Genomic DNA, 20025 nt, shown 5'->3' with positions numbered 1-20025 from the left:
GATGGGAGGGCTAGTGTATAATCCAGTGGAGCCATTTCTACCCCTAGAACGAAGGGAAGGAAAGGAAAGTGAACCCATTTGCGGTTATAGGACCAATGTATGTGCTTAAAGATCATTGAAGCCCCAAAGAGCTTATGTTTATGAGGGTTGTATCTTTCAAAAGTTACATGTGTCAGAAACTTAGATGTAAACATAAATAACTTATGAAAGATAATTTTATTTTCCAAAACAAAAGAATTACATGAGAAGAGTGACATTGTTTATATTTGTGTACATGTCTTCTGTTCATAGATGGCTAGATTGTTACACCTGCTCTGCATTCAATCTGTTGTGATAGACTAGTCGCCCTGTGCACAAATCCAGGTGCCAGTAGCTCTCTGTGGGGTTTGCACTCCTCACCCTCTGCCCGGAGGCTCTCTGAAGCCCAGAGGCCCACCGCCACGGCTGAGCACAAAATGCTTGCCTCGTTGCCGTGGTGATGAAGCAAGCCTTCTGTCAGGCAGCTCACACTGCCCGCTCTCAGTCGCAGCCCTCCTGGGACTGGGGGACTCCGCCGGGGGTGAGGACTGGGCATTGCCATCTTGTGGCTATGAGCACCTCCATCTTTGTGACAGCGTGATGGTTAGTTTGCATATCACCCTTTTATTAGATTGGATTGTTCAGGTAAAAGTTGATGAAGAATGTCCACCTTACACAGATATGAGGGGAAAGTAGTGTCTTTATCTGGTTTTAGAATTAGGATAGTATTGGGCTTTTAAAATGAGTCTGTGAGTCTTCTCTGCTGTTAACTTTTTTGGAATAGTTTGAGATAGGTGTTAGTTCTTCTTTGAATGTTTGATAAAATTCATGTGTGAAGCCATCTGGTCCAGGACTTTGTTTGTTGGAAGTTTTTTTGTTTGTTTTGTTGTTGTTTTTGCTGCTTTGATTTAATTGGTTGCAATCAGTTTGTTCATATTTTCTGTTTCTTTTTTATTCAGTTTTGGAAGATGGCATATTTCTACAGAAGCTCCTTCTAATTAAACACTAACTTCTTGTGTGTATGGATATTGGAACACTTTTTCTTGATAGGTCCATACCTCTTATTATGGATACCTTTTTGAGATAGGAAGTGAAAACTTAAGTTAATGGTTTCTAATATAGTGTCTTGATAAATGTTTATTAACAATGTCTAATGTTTGTTAGAGTGCTTTTACTTATTTTTTTTTTCAATGTATTTTTATGTCCATTAACTTATTTGACTGAGTAAGGTGGTTTCAAAAATAGCTTTAAGCCAGCCCTGGCTGATGTGGTTGAGCTAGTGTGTGTGTGGGGGGAGGGGGGGTAGAGGGGGGAGAAATAGGAGGGGCGGATGGTGGTTATCCTATACACCAAAGGGTGGTGGGTTTGATTCCCATCGGGGCACATCTCTAAGCTTCAGGTTCCATCCGCAGTTGGGGTGTATGGGAGGTGACCAATCGATGTTTCTCTCTCACATCAATTTTATCTCTCAAATCAATAAAAAAATTGTGTCCTCGGGTTAGGATTTAAAAACAAAATAGCGGTAAGCCAGTGCAGGAATACAGAAACACTCCTGTACTGCTGATGTGTCCAATAAATTGGGCAACCATTTTATCTGCTTGTTCAGAATATTTCAACACCATTAATTCATAATCTTGTTTTTCTCTTTAAGATCCACACGGGTTTACAGCACCAAATAATCTGGGCCTGCCAGCCCAGCTGCGTTCCTCTAGATGAAAAACTCCTGCCCCAGCTCCTAAAAGAAGCAGGCTACACTACCCACATGGTCGGAAAGTGGCACCTGGGAATGTACCGGAAAGAATGCCTTCCAACCCGCCGAGGATTTGATACCTACTTTGGTAATGGAAATGCACATGTTGCTTTAACAACTCAGACTGCAGCCATCTCATAAAACACACCCACGTGTAATCGAATGAAACACTGTAACTGGAAACTTGAACACAGAGTGAGCCCGTCAGCACCGTCAGTACCACCGTGGGGCCACTGTCTCATGCCACCTCCTTAACTGTGGTTCACCACCCCATGGGGAGGCAGTCTCCTTTGTCAGGTTACTTAATGCCACGTTGGAGCCTTTGGAAAATTTACTACCTTCACATCCCAGACCATTATACTCTTAGAGAACCTTACTACCAAAAGGGGTTACAAAACGATTTTTTTTTTTTAATTGCAAGCAAAACCCAATACAAGAATATTTCCTTCATAAAGGTGTGGAATATTTTTTTCTCCCTGTGAGCTGTGGTTAGAGGTTTTCTCTTTGTGTGTGTGGTTTTTTTTTTTTTAAGATGATGGAGAAGATTCTTTTCTATTGGCATTTTTCTCCCTTTCTTAGAGTTCTGTTTTTGAAACTACTAGATTGGGGAAAATAGATTAAAAAGCATAAAATCTGAGGAAAAGTACAGATAGTAATAGGAAGGATAATAAGTAGTATGAAGTTGAAAAACGTATAATAACTAACATGAAACCTAAAGTTTGTATTTAATGTGCCCTCTTTAAATCTGTTGAGAGCCTTCTTAATTAACAACCTGTGTATTTTGACAGTGGCTATATATCTTTGCCAGGTTCTTTTTCATACTGTTTTATCTTTCTGTCTAGCTATTTTGATACCTATTTCCCCTTTTTACATATTCATTTATTTTCAACTTGCCATATCTGAAAAGGAATACATATTTCAGCATAAAACATTTACAAATGAGTAGAATAAAAAATTAGGACAGATAGAAAAAGATGGAACAGTTGCTTGGCACAAAATTAAGAAAACCATTGCATGGTTGTAGGTGGGCTTCCCATTCAACTCTGAGAGTTGAAATATTTTTTTAAAATATATTTTATTGATTTTTCACAGAGAGGAAGAGAGAGGGATAGAGAGTTAGAAACGTCGATGAGAGAGAATCATCGACCAGCTGCCTCCTGCACACCCCCTACTGGGGATGTGCCCGCAACCAAGGTACATGCCCTTGACCGGAATCGAACCTGGGACCTTTCAGTCCGCAGGCCGACGCTCTATCCACTGAGCCAAACCGGTGCTGGCGAGAGTTGAAATATTTTTTAAAAATATATATTTTATTGATTTTGTACAGAGAGGAAGAGAGAGGGATAGAGAGTTAAAAACATCGATGAGAGAGAGTCATTGATCAGCTGCTTCTTGCACACCCCCTACTGGGGATATGCCCGCAACCAAGGTACACGTCCTTGACTGGAATTGAACTCTAGGCCTTTCAGTCCCCAGGCCGACACTCTATCCATTGAGCCAAACCGGTTTCAGGAAGAGTTGAAATATTTTATGTCCAAAGCAAAATAAAAAAAAGGTAACTCTATAAGAGTCACATTATTTATAAGATAAATGGAAACCAGATGTTCAGGAAGAGTAAAGCATTTTCTGGCTCTTAAACATGAGAGAAATTCCTCCTTTGGGAGAAGGTAAGGTGGAGAGCGTCCTCAAAGACATCATTTTAGTAATAAAGTGGTGGTTTTCTTACAGATGTTTCCTGAGGCATTTTCTCTTATGCAGGCTGGGACCAGAGCACTGACGTGCATTTCAGTAAAAGTGATTTCATGGGGCCCAAACAATGCAGTCGAAGCACGTAGCTTTGTAGCGCTTGTTGAATCAGGCTTAAAGTTGAGCTGCAAGGACCTCAGATGTGAGACCCTGTGTGTCCAGGTTCTCTAGCAGACATCACTAGTCAATCATGGCATTCTCTGTGTGTGAACCGGACACATCCTGAGTATCCTTAAATAGCTGTTCAAGATCATACTGGATGTAAGACCTCTGTCATTTCGGAAATTCTAAAAGAAAAGAAAGCCTTTGAAATTTTTCAGTCAGGTCCTTGCTAAAATATGGATCAGTACCTATACTGTGAGAAGAGAAAAACTATGGATATTTTAAAAAAATTTATTAAAAACAAGTTACATATTTAGAAATTCAGGACTTAGATGGACAGACAGATCTCACATTCCTATGGATTGGAGACTTGCAAATAAGGAAGGGGTAATGACATGCCGCTGCCATCACTGTTATGCTCCTGATGACTGATAATGTCCGAGGATCAACTAACCAGAAGTCAGTCCTGCAGTCAGTGCTGCTGCAGGTGCAGTGCCTCAGCACTAACTGCTGAGGGGGCTGTGAATCAGGGCCAGAGAGAGGCCTGAAGAGAGAAGCAGAGACTGATCTATTGCCTCTGTGGCAGCTTTTGATCAGCACTTGCCTCTCTCTTTCTCTCCCAGTCTGGCCAAAAGCTGAGCCTCTATTTCTCTCCAGGCCTCAACCAAGGCTATTGATCAGCCTCGCCTTTCTGACAAGGCCCCATTGATAGGCCCAGAGAAGCTGACTGGCATAGAAACTGACCAATTCGAACCAAATCTGAATCAACTGTGAGGAGCCAATGGCTGCCTAGGAGGTGGAGCTTTTGACGCTGACTGGCATAGAAACCAACCAATTAGAACCAAATTGGCTGGCAGAGGAGGGCAGTTTGGGGGTGAGAACAGGCCGGCAGGGGAAAGAAGTTGGGGTCAAGATCAGGCTGGCAAAGGAGGACCATTGGGGGCAACCAGGCCTGCAGGGTAGGGCAGTTGGGGACAAGATCAGGCCAGCAGGGGAGGGCGTTTGGGGGTGAGATCAGGTCAGCAGGGGAGGGCAGTTTGGGGCAATCAGGCAGGCAGGCAGGTGAATTAGGAGCCAGCATTCCCAGATTGTGAGAGGGATGTCCAGTTGCTGGACATCCTACAAGGGGTACCTAATTGGAGAAAGTGCAGGCTGAGCTGAGGGAATCACCCCTCTGTGCACAAATTTCGTGCACTGGGCCACTAGTATCTCAATTATGCTGTTAAATAAAGCCGTCGGAGATTTAGATGTTCAAAAAGTATTTTCTCTTTTTCCCGCAAAAAGTCTAGGCTGCCATCTACTTTAGGCTCAGCATATAAGTTCAAATTGTGAATCATTCTTATGAGAGAAGTTCTATGGGATTGTAACATGGATGCTTGGTGTCAGTTTAGTCAAATATGTGAATAAATAGTTGTATTTCTGGAATCCTATTTGTAATCCTATTTTTTATATTTGTAGTTCATCCTCTTTTAATCAAGTATATTCTATGCATATATTCTCCCAAATCATAAAAATACATTTATGGATAAGAAACCCAAAGTGATTTTTCTGCAGGTACTAGTACTTAATTAAAAACCCCAAATAGAATCCCTATGCCATGTTCCCTCTCTGAACAGATATAGGGGCAGAAACTATTTTTGTGGACACATTCCTTTCTCTTACATATTAATTAGCAAAGCCATTAGGTTTCCCTTTCTGTTTTATATGTAGGAGAAAAATTACCATTTTAAACATTATTTTAAGACCATTGTTCACTATATTCAGAACCATGAATTTAGTGAATCATAGCAAAGGAGGAAACTAATAAAAAAAAATGAATTGATTTATTGTGTAAATTGTGCAAGGCTTTTAATTGTGATTATAGGAAACATTCAGACTGGGGAAAGGGCTAGGCCAATTTATCATCCTTGTTTTAAGGTTAAGAAGCAGTATTTGTCAGACGATAGATAGCTCAGAGTCCAGCACAGCTCATTTCTTTTTAAAAGCTTTATCAAGGTGCAATTCACATATCATGCAATTCACCCAATTAAGGTGTATAACTCAATGATTTTTTTTTAATACCTTCACAGTGTTGTCCTCACAATTCAATTGTAGAACATTTCCATCACACCCCCAAAGAAATCCCATGCCCATTAGCAATCACTCCCTATTTTCCCCCATCCCTGCCAGTCCTAGGTGACCTCACTAACTTAGGCTTTTGTCTCTAGTAGATTTGCCTATTCTGGACATTTTGTATGAGTGTCATCATACAATATGTAGCACAGCATATCTCTGTTTATAAAAGGCAAATATGCTAAGTGTCCAACTGATTGGTAGATCAGTCACTATGATGCACACTGACCACCAGGGGGCAAACACTCCAACTGGTAGGTTAGCTTGCTGCTGGGCAAGACGGGCTGGACATGCCCTGGAACCCTCCCGGGATCCCTCCCTGGCTGGCCGGCCCTGATGGGCTCCCATCAGGACTGAGTGAGATGGGCCCCAATCTGCCCCAATCACCAGCCAGGCTGAGAGACCCCACCTGTGCACGAATTCGTGCACTGGGCCTCCAGTTTTAATATACTAGGGAAATGTGGAACATTTGCAGAAGCAACTGTTTGTTGAGAAAACTCTTTTCCTTCCATGGTTAAGTCTGAATTATGAGATAGGCAGTTAATGCCATTTAAATTTGGGGTGAAACTGAGATCACAATAGGTAGAAAAATCTAATTTTAGTGCTGCACTTTAGTTTGATCGTTTGGTCCTGTTATGTCTAGAAATCCTCCGTTTGGAAAGGTTTGTGTCTTTGACCAGCGGGTGTCACTGTCTGACTAAAGATGATTCCTCCTCAAGCCACTTCTATAAATAACCTTGAAGCCAGTCTTCAAAGGTCAATATCAATATTATTCGGTTCTTGCATTCATTTATGTGATCACCTCAGAATAAATACTTGTAACAGTTAACATTAACTATTTTAGCTATTAAATAGCTTTAAGAGATTAAGATGTTATCACCTTTACTGAATTTGAGCCCTAACTTTTTAAAAATGCATTTACTTAGAATCACCCATGTTGAGAGTTACATGATAGAGCTTGTGTGCTAAATAAAGACTTGAGTGAGGAGTGGATTTGAATTTTTTTTTTTTTACAATTACACTTTAATGCCATCTGCTAGAAAATATAGAGATGTTAAGAAATAGTGCTCTGATTAACCTTTTCGTTGGATTAGCTTTGTCATGGATAATCAATTGCATTAGGCAATTAAACACTGGAACATTAGTTTAACAAGTTTTATGCCATGCTGACTACTTTCATCTCCCATTCTTGCTGTAGGATATCTCCTAGGTAGCGAAGATTACTACTCTCATGAACGCTGTGTATTTATCAACGCTCTCAATGTCACACGATGTGCTCTTGATTTTCGAGATGGTGAGGAAGTTGCAACAGGATATGAAAATATGTATTCAACAAACTTATTTACTGAAAGGGCTACAGCCCTCATAAAAAACCATCCACCAAAGAAGGTAAGTCTTGCCTCTTTGTTGATATCAAGATTGTGTTCAGAGAGGGTCTCCACAGATGAGTGTAGGAAGAGGCAACTTTCATTGAAAGACACAGCTAATACATTCTAGGGGGATTGTTTTCAAGTTTTAGAGTCCACCAGTATAAGCCCGGGAAGCTTCTTAAAAGTGAAATTCCTGGAGCCCATAAGAGTCTGATCTCGCATGTCTGCGGAAATCTGTACCCCAGCATTTTAAAGGAACTCCTCAAGGATGATTCTGGTTAAAATGGTTCCCAGATTACACTCAGAGAAATACTGTATTATAGTGTTTTAGTAGAAATATAGGTTTATTATTTGGTGCATTATGTGCATGTGCTATAAGTAATTAGCAAACTGACATTAAAAAATGATAGGCTTTTATACAGGATGAAGTTTTATTATGGCAAACTTTCTATTAAGAGATCACTAAACTTTAGGTTCAGGCCAAATCCTCTAACTTTGTATTCCTCCCCAACACTCAACATCATTTTAGCTATTCTAGATATTTTGCAAACCCTAGATATTTTGCATTATCTAATTTTAAAATCAGCCAGTCAATTTCTTTAAAAAAAAAAAATGCCTGCTTGGATTTACATTTCATTAAATCTATAGACGTTGGGAAGAATGGATGTCTTAAGAATATTGAGTCTTCTAACCCATAAACATGGCATACAGATGAGCTTGTTTTTTACATTTACTATCCTGAAACCATTGTATACTTCATATGATAAAATCTTTTGACTTATCTCTAGGTAAAACTAGAAGAGTTTGAATAGCCTTAAACATTTTTTTGCTAGCCTAGAGTTAACCACATGAGCTAAAATTCAAGCTGAATTCTCTGGGCCAAATATTTGTGTTGTCAGACATTGGGCTCAAAATATACCTTTATTAAGAACTGCATTAGCATACCCACGGAGTTAGACCTTCAGTGGGGCCCTGGCAGAGCAGATCACAGAATGTGCGGTGTTGTCTGGCTCTTCCCATTTCCTGCACTTTGCCTCCTCGACAATTACTGAAGGTGCTCAGCGCAGATCACAGTTTGGATTCCAGTTTATGTTCCTGTGAGGCATGATACCTGGCTGCTGACTCCCTTTTTGATGTGGTTTCTTTGTGGCTCACTCTTTGCTGTCTTTTACTCAGTATGAGGAGTCTTCCCTGGTATCTGTCCTTAGCTTTGCCACATTTTTGGCTTTTTATCCCTGTTTCATACTTACAACTTGCTTGTCCATGTTTGCTGTGGAACATTCTCTCAAATATGGAGACATGAAGAATTTAATTTCATGGTTATTCTATGTGTTTTATTTTAAACTAGAGGCCCAGTGCACGGATTCATGCACCATGGGGTTCCTCGGCCTGGCCTGCAGGGACCAGGCTGAAATCGATCTCTGGGTCCGGGATGCAGGTGAAGCAAATTAGGGCCCCAGCAGCTACCTAACTCAAGGCCAATTCTGTGAGGAATCAGGCTTCTTCCTCTATTGGTTGGAGCGTCTGCCCCTACTGATCATTGTGCGCCATAGCTACTGGGTGAATGATAGAATGGTTGGATGGTTGCTTAGGCTTTTATATATAGAGATTTTAATTGATTTTTTACTGAGAGAGAGAAAAGCATTGATTTGTTGTTGTTTCACTTATTTATGCATCCCTTGGTTGCTTCTTATATGTGCCCTTACCAGGGGTCAAACCCACAACCTTGGTATATTGGGATGACACTCTAACCAAGGGAGATACCTGACCAGGCTTAGACATACGCAGATTTTAAATCGAGAGCTACACCAATATTCAGACAGTTGAAAAGATAACTGCTAGGTAGTTGGTTTACATTCTCAGTTTTCTTCTGTATGCTTGACATTTTGATACAGCTAAAAGCCCAAAGAACAAGGTAAGGTCTTAATGGAATTGTAGTCCTTGTCCTGTCCTTCGAGGCAGGCACTGTGTTCAAAGAAGCACACTGGCTTAGTGAAGTTAACTAACGTGTTCAAGGTCACAGAGCTATTGAGAGTCAGAAGCAGATTCTAAACCCACACTGTTTTTCTCTATAGCTCAATGCACCCCCTATCCACAGTAAATATCCATGACCAGAGATTGTGAGCCCCAGTGTATGACTCATCCTGACCGTATATTGGGATCATCTGGAACACTTGTAAGAAATACCAATTCCGAATATTGTGGTTTATCAGTCCAGGGTGAGACCCTGTGGTTGGTATTTAATTACCTCTCCGCCCCCACCTCCCACCGGCGATTCTGATGTGCTGCCACTTTTGACTCCCCTCAAACACAGATTGGAAGCAGAAGCCAACTGCCTTTTACAGGTTCGCAGTATAACTGTGGAACTATATATAGTATGCCTACAATAAACATTAGTTCCCATTCAGGAACAATGGAGAATTCTCTCACAGTGCCCGAAATATTAGGCGGATAAGAGGAAGCAGCTGGGGTGTACTAATTCTTGGTGTGTGGGCTGCTTTAAATGGTGTAGTGTGGACAGCACAGGGACTGAGGACAACTGTGGGCCACAGAGCTCACGGCCACCCAAGCCTGTGTTGTTAGTGTGGTGCTGCTGAGAGATAACATCAGGAAATTGCCAGGTGAGAGGGTGGTCATTTTCCTCTGGTGTCTGAAATATCCTGAAGCCACATCCAGCATTCCTAACATCCTCAAAGTAAAGTTTCAAGCATAGACATAAATGAATGAAATAGTTAATAGGTAAGTGATTGCTCAGAAAGTTCCTTTAAAATAGCAAATGCAGATGTTTTCATTTTCAGTTCTCAGTATTATAAAATGATGTCACCCCAGTTCCAGGAGCTGCACTTTATCCCAATGTTGAATCTTCTTTTTTTTCTTTCTTTCTTTTTTTTTTCTTTTTTATTGAATTTATTGGAGTGACATTGTTAATAAAATCACATAGGTTTCAGGTATACAGTTTGATAATACATCATCCGTATATTATGTTGTGTTCACCTCCCCAAGTCATCTCTTTCCATCACCATTTACCCCCTCTCTACCCTCTTCTTCCTTCCCCTACCCTGAATCTGTGCTAATCCCCAAGTGCTATATATAGACTGTAACATAAGCGACTTGTTCTAGGATGGAGATCACTAATGAAATTCACACAAATCCTCATGTTAAAAGTGTCTCCATTTTAAAGAGCACTTGCGAGGAAGAAGCGTATGGAGCTGTTCTGTGACAGAAGGACATGGTGCTGGACTCCGAGGCACCCTGTGGATAGCCACTGCAATGTGCTGGGAAGCAGAGTCCCTTCTCCTTTTTGGCAAGATAATTCTGTCAGTGCTAATACCACAGTGTGAAAGCAGCGTATTCATAAAATATCTTTTGGTTAAAAATAGCCCCCTCAACACTTTGCAGAATAAAAATAAATGTTTTCTCACCCATCTGGTCTACTGAAAGCATCTTAAAGCAGATGCAAATTCCTGGTGGTAGACCCTTACTTTCCCTGGCACAGTTTGAGGAAGGAATGTCTTAATTTGGAAGTCAAAGATAGAATAACAATTTAAAAGCATATCATATGCTTTTTAAATTTATCCTTTAAATAAAGAAACGAAAATAAGACTTTCTCGCTGAAATGAGTGTCTTAGCATGGTGAGGATATTTCAAGTAGAAGAATAGACATAATAAGAAAAGGAAATGAACCCCTAGCATCTTATGAGTATGCTAATAATTTTAAGTTGAAGTGTGATATATTATGTAATACTTAAACCTTTGGTCATGACTCACATCTAGGATTCCATTATCTAAGTCCTAAGAAGCCTGAAAGGGGGCAGTCGGGGTTCACAAAGATGGCATCTGTCGCTGCATTGCTTAGCATAAGGATCTGGACCCAAGAAAGAGCGAGGGAGAAATCTGGGTTCAGCATAAACCGGGAGGTCAGTGAAGGTCAGATTGGGTACAGGACTCCAGTGTTTTGAATGAGAATGTCAGGTCAGCATGTGCCCTCAGGTCTCCAGAGGCCAGGTCTTGATTGGGTTAGAACTCAGGTCAGTGGATAGGGTGGTACTCAGGAGCTCCTCCCCAGGATGGTGGCTGCTGATGTAGGCCAGCAGAGGCCCTGGCTGGCAGGTGAGGAGGAATTGGCTGCTGTTAACAAGAAGAGCCTTGGGCCGGCACCGGTTTGGCTCAGTGGATAGAGCATCGGCCTGCGAACTGAAAGGTCCCAGGTTCGATTCCGGTGAAGGGCATGTACCTTGGTTGCGAGCACATCCCCAGTAGGGGGTGTGCAAGAGGCAGCTGGTCGATGATTCTCTCTCATCAACGTTTCTAACTCTCTATCCCTCTCTCTTCCTCTCTGTGAAAAATCAATAAAACACACACACACACACACACACACACACACACACACACACACACACACATATATATATATATATATATATATATATATATATATAAAATAAAAAAAAGAGCCTTGGGACTAGTGGCTGTAGGTGCATCCCGATATGGCCGATATGGTTGGACAGCTTTAGAGCCCTGGGTAATTGTTCTTCCACTGGGCCGCCACGGTGTACTGAGAACAGTACTCTATAAAATGCTCTTAACTTCAAAAACAGTGTAGAAACACCTCACGTCTGGCACTGTCGGGAAATAAGATGCCTCACAAATAAAGTTCACCTTGTGAGTGCTGAAACCTTATTCTTATAACATTGAATGGAAATACTCTAAAATGTGTTCCCTGGTCCTCACCTCATTAAATGCGCTGCACTGTATATCATTCTGCCTCCGCCTGGTGACCCGAAGCCCTGCTGATGTGTATGAGACTGTTTGTCCACATACTAAGCGACCCTAGGTTACTGCTGATGAAACGGGAGAAAGAGGACTTGCTTTGGTCAAGGAATACCTTCAGCTGTACTTGTAAGTTATTAGGACCTGGTTGGCAAGTAGTGCGAGGCCTTTGCATGGCCTGTGACAGTCACAGGCCCGGCTGGGCCTCATCCTCAGAGGTTGTTTTCACTCCCCCTTCTCAGTTATGCCCCTTCTCAGAAGCCTGATGCTGGAAAAAGGGGATTGCTGCAGTTTTCTAATCGTAGGCCCTCGAGAGTGATAGTCCTGCCCTTAGCCATTAAGGGATAATTATTAGAAAGATTTTCAGATATTTTTTTGCTATTTTTAACGAAGTGAGTAGAAGAATTTCTATACTGGATATGTATAAGGTCCCCTAATGATGGTCCCAGAATATGTTCCTGGCATGGTTATAAGAACTCTCCCCCACGACCCTCACCTCACTTGCTGGCGGGGACCAACCTCCCTTTTGCCCTTTCTCTCCATCACCAGCCATGTGGGTTGCCATGTTGCACATCTTTTTAAACAGGGAGGCTCCTTTCAGATTTCCTCCACCCTGCCCACGGGAGAAAATCCAGACCAGAGTCAGGCTGCTTGCCTAAATAAGTGGAGCTGCTCCTGTAGCACAGTGGGGACTAGAGAAATGGTGAGCTTCTGAGACTGGGGTCTCTGCTTCTCACACTCAGCTGCTTGTTCCTGGATGGAGTGTGGGTGTGGAGTTGTTTTGTTTTGTTTTGTTTTTCAGGAAAATTAAACAAGACAAAACAAAACAGGTTTTTATATGATCATTCCTGATTTTTAAAACTGCTTGCAATTTGGGCTGCAATTGGTTGTAGCCTGACAATTTTTAACCCTATCTAGACCTTGGCTGGTAGCCGGGGTTGGCTTAGTCTAGGGCTAAAAACCAGATGGCTCCTCCGACCGCAGCCCCTCACTGCCTGTCAGGCCATGGATGCCACTTCACGTCCTTCCCTCCAAACATCTCAGCCCAGGGTCCTTCCTCAGCACTTACCTGGACACAGCATCCCCTGGGCTCTCTCACCCAGATGGGGAGGAGCGCAGGAGTGTCCGTGTGACGTGTGTGGCTGGAGTAGGAAGTGTGTGTGTGGAGGAAGAGTGGAGCTGAGTGCCAGAGCTTTAAAGTTGACTTTTGGAGCTGGAATTTGGAATGCTTTCCCATGGAAGCAATGTACAAATAAATGAAGCACAGGTTCCATCGTATTATGGTTTTCATTCCATCGCTTACTTCTTTAGTTAAATAGGTTTTGAAGTGATTACTTTGATATTTAACAGCTATTTTGAACACTTTGATTTTGGGGAAAAGATGTTTCTAACTGCCAAAGGACTGAACTACAAATAACGTGTTTGAATGCTGTACATGTATATTCCTTACTTTACTGCAGGGGTATAGAATAGATAATTTAAAACAATTTATCAACAGTGAAGAATGAAATATGAGACACCCATTTCCAGTCTGCTTTCTGACTTTTTCCTATTCATTTATGAGATTTAAATGCCTCAAATACTTGAACAGAATTACATATTTATTCTTGGGTTGGACTAGTTGTCTTTTTGAGGGTTTCAACTCATTACTGAATTATTCTGTAGAAGCACAAAGAGGAGAGAGCTTCAGAAAGGCTCATTAAAAAGGAGAGGCTGACCTGGTCTACCACTAATGTAAAAGCTGTAAATTGGTCTGAGAGGTAAAATAGAATCAATGCTTCACACTCCTTTGTTAGTTTCCAGAAATTAAATTGGCCTTATGTTTGGTCCTCGATCAAAGACTAACAAGGCATGGTATACACTTGTTTTTTTCATAAAAGCATCAAAAATCCCTACCCTCTACTAAAAGGTGTGAAATTATTTTTCAGCTAGAGCAAAACGTTAAAGCATCTATTGGTACATATCTACACTATAATAATGGGGTTTTCAATAGAAAATTTCTCTGCAATTAATATGAACTTGGGAAAGTCTGAGCCTCAGTTAACTTGCCTGTAAAATGAATGTAACACAGGGTGTTTTGGAGAATTAAATAAGATGGAATATATACATCTTTATAATATCTTGCACTTAGACATTTCACATATAGTTATGATTGATATTATTATTTGGATCAGAGCCTTCTAGACAATTTTAGAACTCAGGCTTTTAGTTTTAGTCTTTTATCATGTGTCTTTTGTTGCATTTTTAATATCTTTATTGAGACATAATTCACATACCATAAAATTCAGCCATTTGAAATACAAAATTCTATAGTAAACTCAGAGTTATGCAACCATCACTAAGTTTAAAACATTATCATCACCACAAAAAGAAGCTTGGTGCCTGTTAGCACAGAATTTATGGCTGATCATATTCCTTCTATTGCTGAGTATTGCTGGAAATGCATCACGCTTTGTTTACCTGTTCATTAAAGGGCGGACTATAGCGAGTAATGCCGCTGTGAACATTCGTGTACAAGTTTTTGTATGGATGTAGTTTTCATTTTCTAGGAATGGGAATGCTGGGTCATATGGTAGTTTCATGGTGAACACTTTCAGGAACTGCCAAATGGTTTCTCATACTGGCATTCCCACCATCAATGAATTATTGTTTTGATGTCTCTACCCACACTTACTATTTTCTGTTTTTTGTGTTGTAGCCTCCTAGTGGATGGGAAGTGGTATCTCAGAGTGGTTTTGGTTTGCATGTTAATGACTAATGATGTTGAACATCTTTTCATTTGCTTATTGGCCATTTGTTATCTTCTTTGGAGAAATGTCTGTTCAAATTCTTTGCCCATTTTGTAATTGGGTTAATTATCTTTTATTTTTGAGTTGCAAGAGCTCTTTTATATATTCTCCCTAATAGTCCCTTATCAGGTACATGTATGATTTACAGATATTTTCAACCCATTCTGTGGGTTGCCTTGAATATTAGTGTTTTTTTAAGTGATAAGTCTGAACCTCTGTATATTCACTGCTTCCATGCCCTTCTGACTGACTTGCACAAACTCTCTTCCCAGCCGTTGTTTCTCTACCTTGCTCTCCAGTCCGTCCACGAGCCCCTTCAGGTCCCCGAGGAGTACATGAAGCCGTACGACTTTATCCAAGATAAGAACAGGCGTCACTATGCAGGAATGGTGTCCCTTATGGATGAAGCAGTGGGAAATGTCACCGACGCCTTAAAGAGCCGGGGGCTCTGGAACAACACGGTGTTCATCTTCTCCACAGGTAAGCCTGCCAACGGGAAAATCATCTCCTGGCAAAGCTTAGGACATGATATTCGATGAATGGAATGAAGACAAATTGGAGCATTTAACGGTTCCTTATTAAAATGAATGCTCACTGCAAGAGTGAAGACATGCTCATAATGGGTAGAAAGATGTGTCAGGAAAAAGGATTACGGGCTTCCCCAACTTTCTTCAAATATCAAAATATTCTGGGGGTATGCTTGACAACAAGTGCTTTCTAAGTAAGTATGAGAGGGCATCACTCATACACAGGCAGCTGGGCACTGACTGTTTGGACTGGCCTGTTCTCAGCAATCTCTGCAGCCCAGGCTCTGTTGGGAGGACTTCTGCTGATTGCAGGGGGCTCTGTGTCAGAGACGGATTGTGACATTATGAAGACAGATAAGAAATGGAGCCATTTAAATCTGGGCTAGAGCCTCCAAGAATAGATTTTTTTATATTAAAATTTTCTGACAATGAAAGTTATGCATTTGATTATAGGATAAACAGAAAAGTAGAAGGAAGAAGTTTCTTGAAAATAATTTTTATTATGGCAATGTCATTTCAACTTCTAATCTGTTATATTGAGACATAGTTTCTATTCCGTAGGGATGTACTTTGGGTATAGGTCTTGGTTTATTCATTATGTTGAGTACTCCAAGAGTACTTCCTATTGGAAAATGCTGATCCTTTTTTTATAGGAAATTTCTTGTATTATTTAATGTCAGAATTGTTTGACACTCCATTCTACCTTCCTTTCTCCTAGTCTGCCTTCACCAAACTCCTGTTTTTTGGATATTGCATTAATCCTCTAATATCTCTCTCTTCTTCCCTTTCCTTTCCTCCCTTCCCCTCTTCTTCTCTCTTTTCCCCTTCCCTCCACCATTCTATTGAATGCATTGTAACGACTATAGATTTTAATTATCAAGGACTCTTTCTTGTTTTCAGGTAATTCTTTTTTTGTGAAGTTTCCCCCCCCCCCCCCCACTTTATGGATGCAATTAATAATTTATTTCTCCAAACCCTGTGCTCTTTACCATTAATTATCTGTGTGTGTGTGTGTGTAGATGTGTGTACCTACGTGTCTCTCTGTGTGTGTGTACACATACATATATTTTTAAGTTTGCTTATACTCCCATCATTGTCTCTCTTCCTTCTAAGGTTGTTTGTATCTTTGTTTTGGTTTGCATTTCACGAAGGAGCTTTCTCAAATCTCTAGTGTTCCTTGGCTACAACCTGAAAATTTAACTAGAAACTCCTAGGGTGATGTTGCGGTTTGTAACCTGGTGAGATTTACTGTAAAGTGGCTATGTAAGGGGTGTGAAGTGGCATGTTGAGAATGAATCTGGTTATTGTACTCACAGGTTTTTTTTTTATGTGTTTCTTTAAAGAGTTAGTTTGGTTTGCTTTTAATCGGGCATGGTTTTTGAACCTAGCAATTATTGTGTGCTTACTATGTCCAGGACATAGCTCTGAATGCTTTACGTGAGTTAGTTAAATTAATCCTCACAATAGTTCTCTTGCAGGTGTGAGAACTGAAGCACAAAGAGACTGAGTAACTTGCCCACGGTCACACAGCCAGGCAGAGCCAGGCATCAGTCTTTCTGGCTCCACTGCATCTCCTGCCTCTAAGGTGTTGCAGAAGATGGTCCGGATGTTCTTATTGGTCCCCATGGCATAGCAGAGCTTCCTGCATGGTATGCTGCAATACCAATCTCTCCAGGAGCCTGGGCAGGGCCAGGGGCCATCCTGGGCAACCTTGTTCAGCTGCTTTAATGCTAAACATACACTATAATTTTCTAAGTATTCCCTTTTGTGGGAAGGGTTACTATTACAGTTGTTTTTCCTCCAAAACTTACTCTTCAGAAAAGAGGGAAACATCTTATAGACTAGTACAAGTCCGTACAAGATCTCTCTCTTACTGAGTTTTTGTCAACTGGCTTTATGGCGAACAGCCTGGAAAGCACCTTGATCAGTGTTGGTACTGAATACTTATCGAGGTCACTCACTGAAAGAAGGAATCACAAAAGAAGTCAAGAGATTTATACTCATTTAGCAATTATTCCTGGGAAATGATCTCACGATTGTAAGAATTAGCAGTGGTATGTTTATAAAACAATCTTTGTCATAGAGATCAGAGTGATACAGTTTAAAGATAAATTATTTCCTAAAACAAAAGTCTGTATGTATTAATGTATCATACACAGACTGAAAGTGCTCAGACAGAGAAGATGGTAGCTCTGGGAAGCTGCCAGATATCTCAGAGTGGCTCTTGTGACAATGGATATTGATGTCAAGTAGGCATGGAAATGGGAGCTGAATAAAATTTTTTCATGATGTGTGAAAGTGTGGAAAAAAGCAATATTTTAAGTTATATTTTCTTATATGATTTCAAGTGTGTATATGTAACTTTTAAATAGATAGCTGGTTATTTTATAAACATCCATATTATATTTATTCAAGTCAGCAAAAATAACTTTTGGAGCTTTTCACTAAGAAAATGGGGATTACTTTATAATAAGGTTGTCTCACTATGATATATATATATATATTTTTTAATTACATATTTATTGTTGAAAGTATTTCATATGTCCCCTGTTTCCCCCCCATTAACCCCATCTGGCTGGCCCCCATCCCCCTCCCCAGGCCTTCACCACCCTATTGTTTGTGTCCGTGGTGACACTATGATATATTAGTAGACATATTCGTCTTGGACCATGTTTGCTTTGTTGGGCTGGGCTAAATCCAACTTGATCATGTATATGCATTTTTATTATTCTGTTGAATTCAATTTTTGAGAGGTTTATTTAGGATTTTTGTACCGAGTCAGGAGTGAAAAATGGATTGCGGGGGGGGGTTGCTTTTTCTCTCTGTGTCAGGTTTTGTTGTCTTGGTTATGCTCACTTAATAAAGCAGTTTGGGTGGTTTTTCCATTTTTTTCCTCTGCTCTAGAGCAGTTCACAGGCTGTTTGAAAGATCTGTCTGGGTAAGCTGGTCCCTGAAACTGCTTTTGGAGGCTTTTTTTGTTTGTTTTAATTACCTTCATAGTTTAGATTTTTGCTGAATTATATCTAGGCATGGGTCTTTAAGATACTTTAAAATTAATTTTGCCTGAAATACAGTGAACCCTTTGATCTTGATGCTGAGATTATTTTTCACTCCAGGAAGTTTTCCCTGTTCATATCTTAGCTTATTGCTTTTGTTCTGCTTGATTTGTTTCTCAAAAATACCTTTCATTAGTAGGTTGAAACACTGACTCAATGTCTCTCTCATCATTTTCCGTGTTTTGTCCTTTTTCTCAGTCTTCTGGATCCAGCTCCTCTGCATTACATTTTTGCAATTTTAATCTGCTCTTTAATGTCGCCAGTGTAGATTGCTATTGATTTTGTTTTTAGTTGCTTTGCAATCCTTTGTTTGCCTTAGTCAGTTCACTGGTCATGTCATTAAGCATTAAAGCTCAATGTAACCTTGTGAAATAAGTTTCTTCGTCTCCAGTCTATAAATTTACTAGAGGCCCCAGGTGTCCAGCTGGCCTGCCCCAATAGGGACCCATCAGGCCAGGCTGGCAGGAGGTGGGGAAGAGGCCGCAGGTGGTTGGCTGGCCGCCCCACTCCTGATTAGGGTATTGGGGGCTGGTTGGGGTGGGGCTGGCTGGGGGAGAGAGGCTGTGTGTGGTTGGCTGGCTGGCTGGCCCGCCTCCAATTGGGGTGTTGGGGGCTGATCGGGGGCCAGCCTGGTCAGGCATGTGGCAGAGCAATCAGGGCTTGGATCAAGCTGGTAGGCTGCTGCAGCAGCGTGTGTCACAGCCTCCAGTTGTTCCAGTCGTTCTGGTTGTTCTGCCGTTTCAGTCGCTGGGCTTTTATATATATAGACAAATGAAGAAATCAAAATGAAAGAGGTTAAGTGCTTTTCCCACGGCCGCTACTACTCTGAATGTTTTTCACCCCAAATTCACATGTTGGAATATTAACACCCAATGTGATGGTGTCAGAAGGTGGGGCCTTCGGGAGGTGCTAGGTCATGAGATTAGTGCTTTTATAAGAGACCCCGGAGAGGTCTCTAGTCCCTCTCTTACATGTGAGGACACAGCAAGATGGCACTGGCTGTGAACCAGGAAGAGGGTCCTCACCATAGGGCAGCCATGCTGGTCTTGCTCTTGGACTTCCCAGCTTCCAGAAATGTGAGGACTAAATTTATGTTGTCTGTGAGCTAACTAGTCTGGTATTTTGTTAGAGCAGCCTGGATGGACTAAGAGAACCACTCATCTAACAAATAGAAGAGTCAGGATTCAAACCTAGAGCTCGAGGTCCATCAATACCTATTAACCCTAGTCAGTTGTGCTTTGCTTCTCATCTTTCCCTTTTACCCTGTCCCATTGTCCTTTACCTCTACTTCTGTTCATAGAACCCAAGCTTTTCCCAAATAGAACTTCTCTAAAATCTTTAAATCATCAGCAGCTACATACTCTTACTCTGAGTATAGCTGTGAAGGGTCTACCCACACAGTGTGCATGGTCCTCTCTTGGGCTATAGTCACTGTTTCCTGATTAATCACTTCCCAACTACTGACTGCATGTAAATTACAACCTTGATAGAATAATGTCTCCCTGCCTCTTTTCAGGTAGGGAAATGTGTGACTATTACTGCTGTTGACAAATACTGCTCATCTCATCGCCAACATAATATTCTCTTCTAATACAAAGGTTGCCCTTTGATTTCCTCTGTGATAGGATACAATCAAAGTTCAAATCCCAGCTTTCCTGTCTATTAGTTACTGAGACTCTAGCCTCAGTTTCATTATTGAATGCAGGTTGGCCGACCTTTCATTCATTCACACAGTCTCTCATTGCAGAGAGAAAGACAAATAGGATCTAGTTCCAGCCCTTAGGA

The 20025-nt window shown here is 41.0% G+C and overlaps 1 protein-coding gene across 1 annotated transcript in view; it reads left to right on the top strand.

The window, feature by feature from the left end:
• The window catches only part of ARSB (arylsulfatase B), a 118450-nt gene that overhangs the window by 13306 nt on the left and 85119 nt on the right, over positions 1 to 20025 (top strand). The window contains exons 2-4 of the mRNA XM_036409798.2: positions 1670 to 1856; positions 6927 to 7117; positions 14930 to 15137. Coding sequence (XP_036265691.1) covers positions 1670 to 1856; positions 6927 to 7117; positions 14930 to 15137 — 586 coding nt within the window. The remainder of the gene's footprint in view (positions 1 to 1669; positions 1857 to 6926; positions 7118 to 14929; positions 15138 to 20025) is intronic.

The sequence above is a fragment of the Pipistrellus kuhlii genome, unplaced genomic scaffold (genome assembly GCF_014108245.1).
Source record: "Pipistrellus kuhlii isolate mPipKuh1 unplaced genomic scaffold, mPipKuh1.p scaffold_m20_p_4, whole genome shotgun sequence".
NCBI classification, from domain to species: Eukaryota; Metazoa; Chordata; class Mammalia; order Chiroptera; family Vespertilionidae; genus Pipistrellus; species Pipistrellus kuhlii.
Note: the sequence above shows the minus strand (reverse complement) of the source record. Positions and strands in the feature narration are given on the sequence as shown.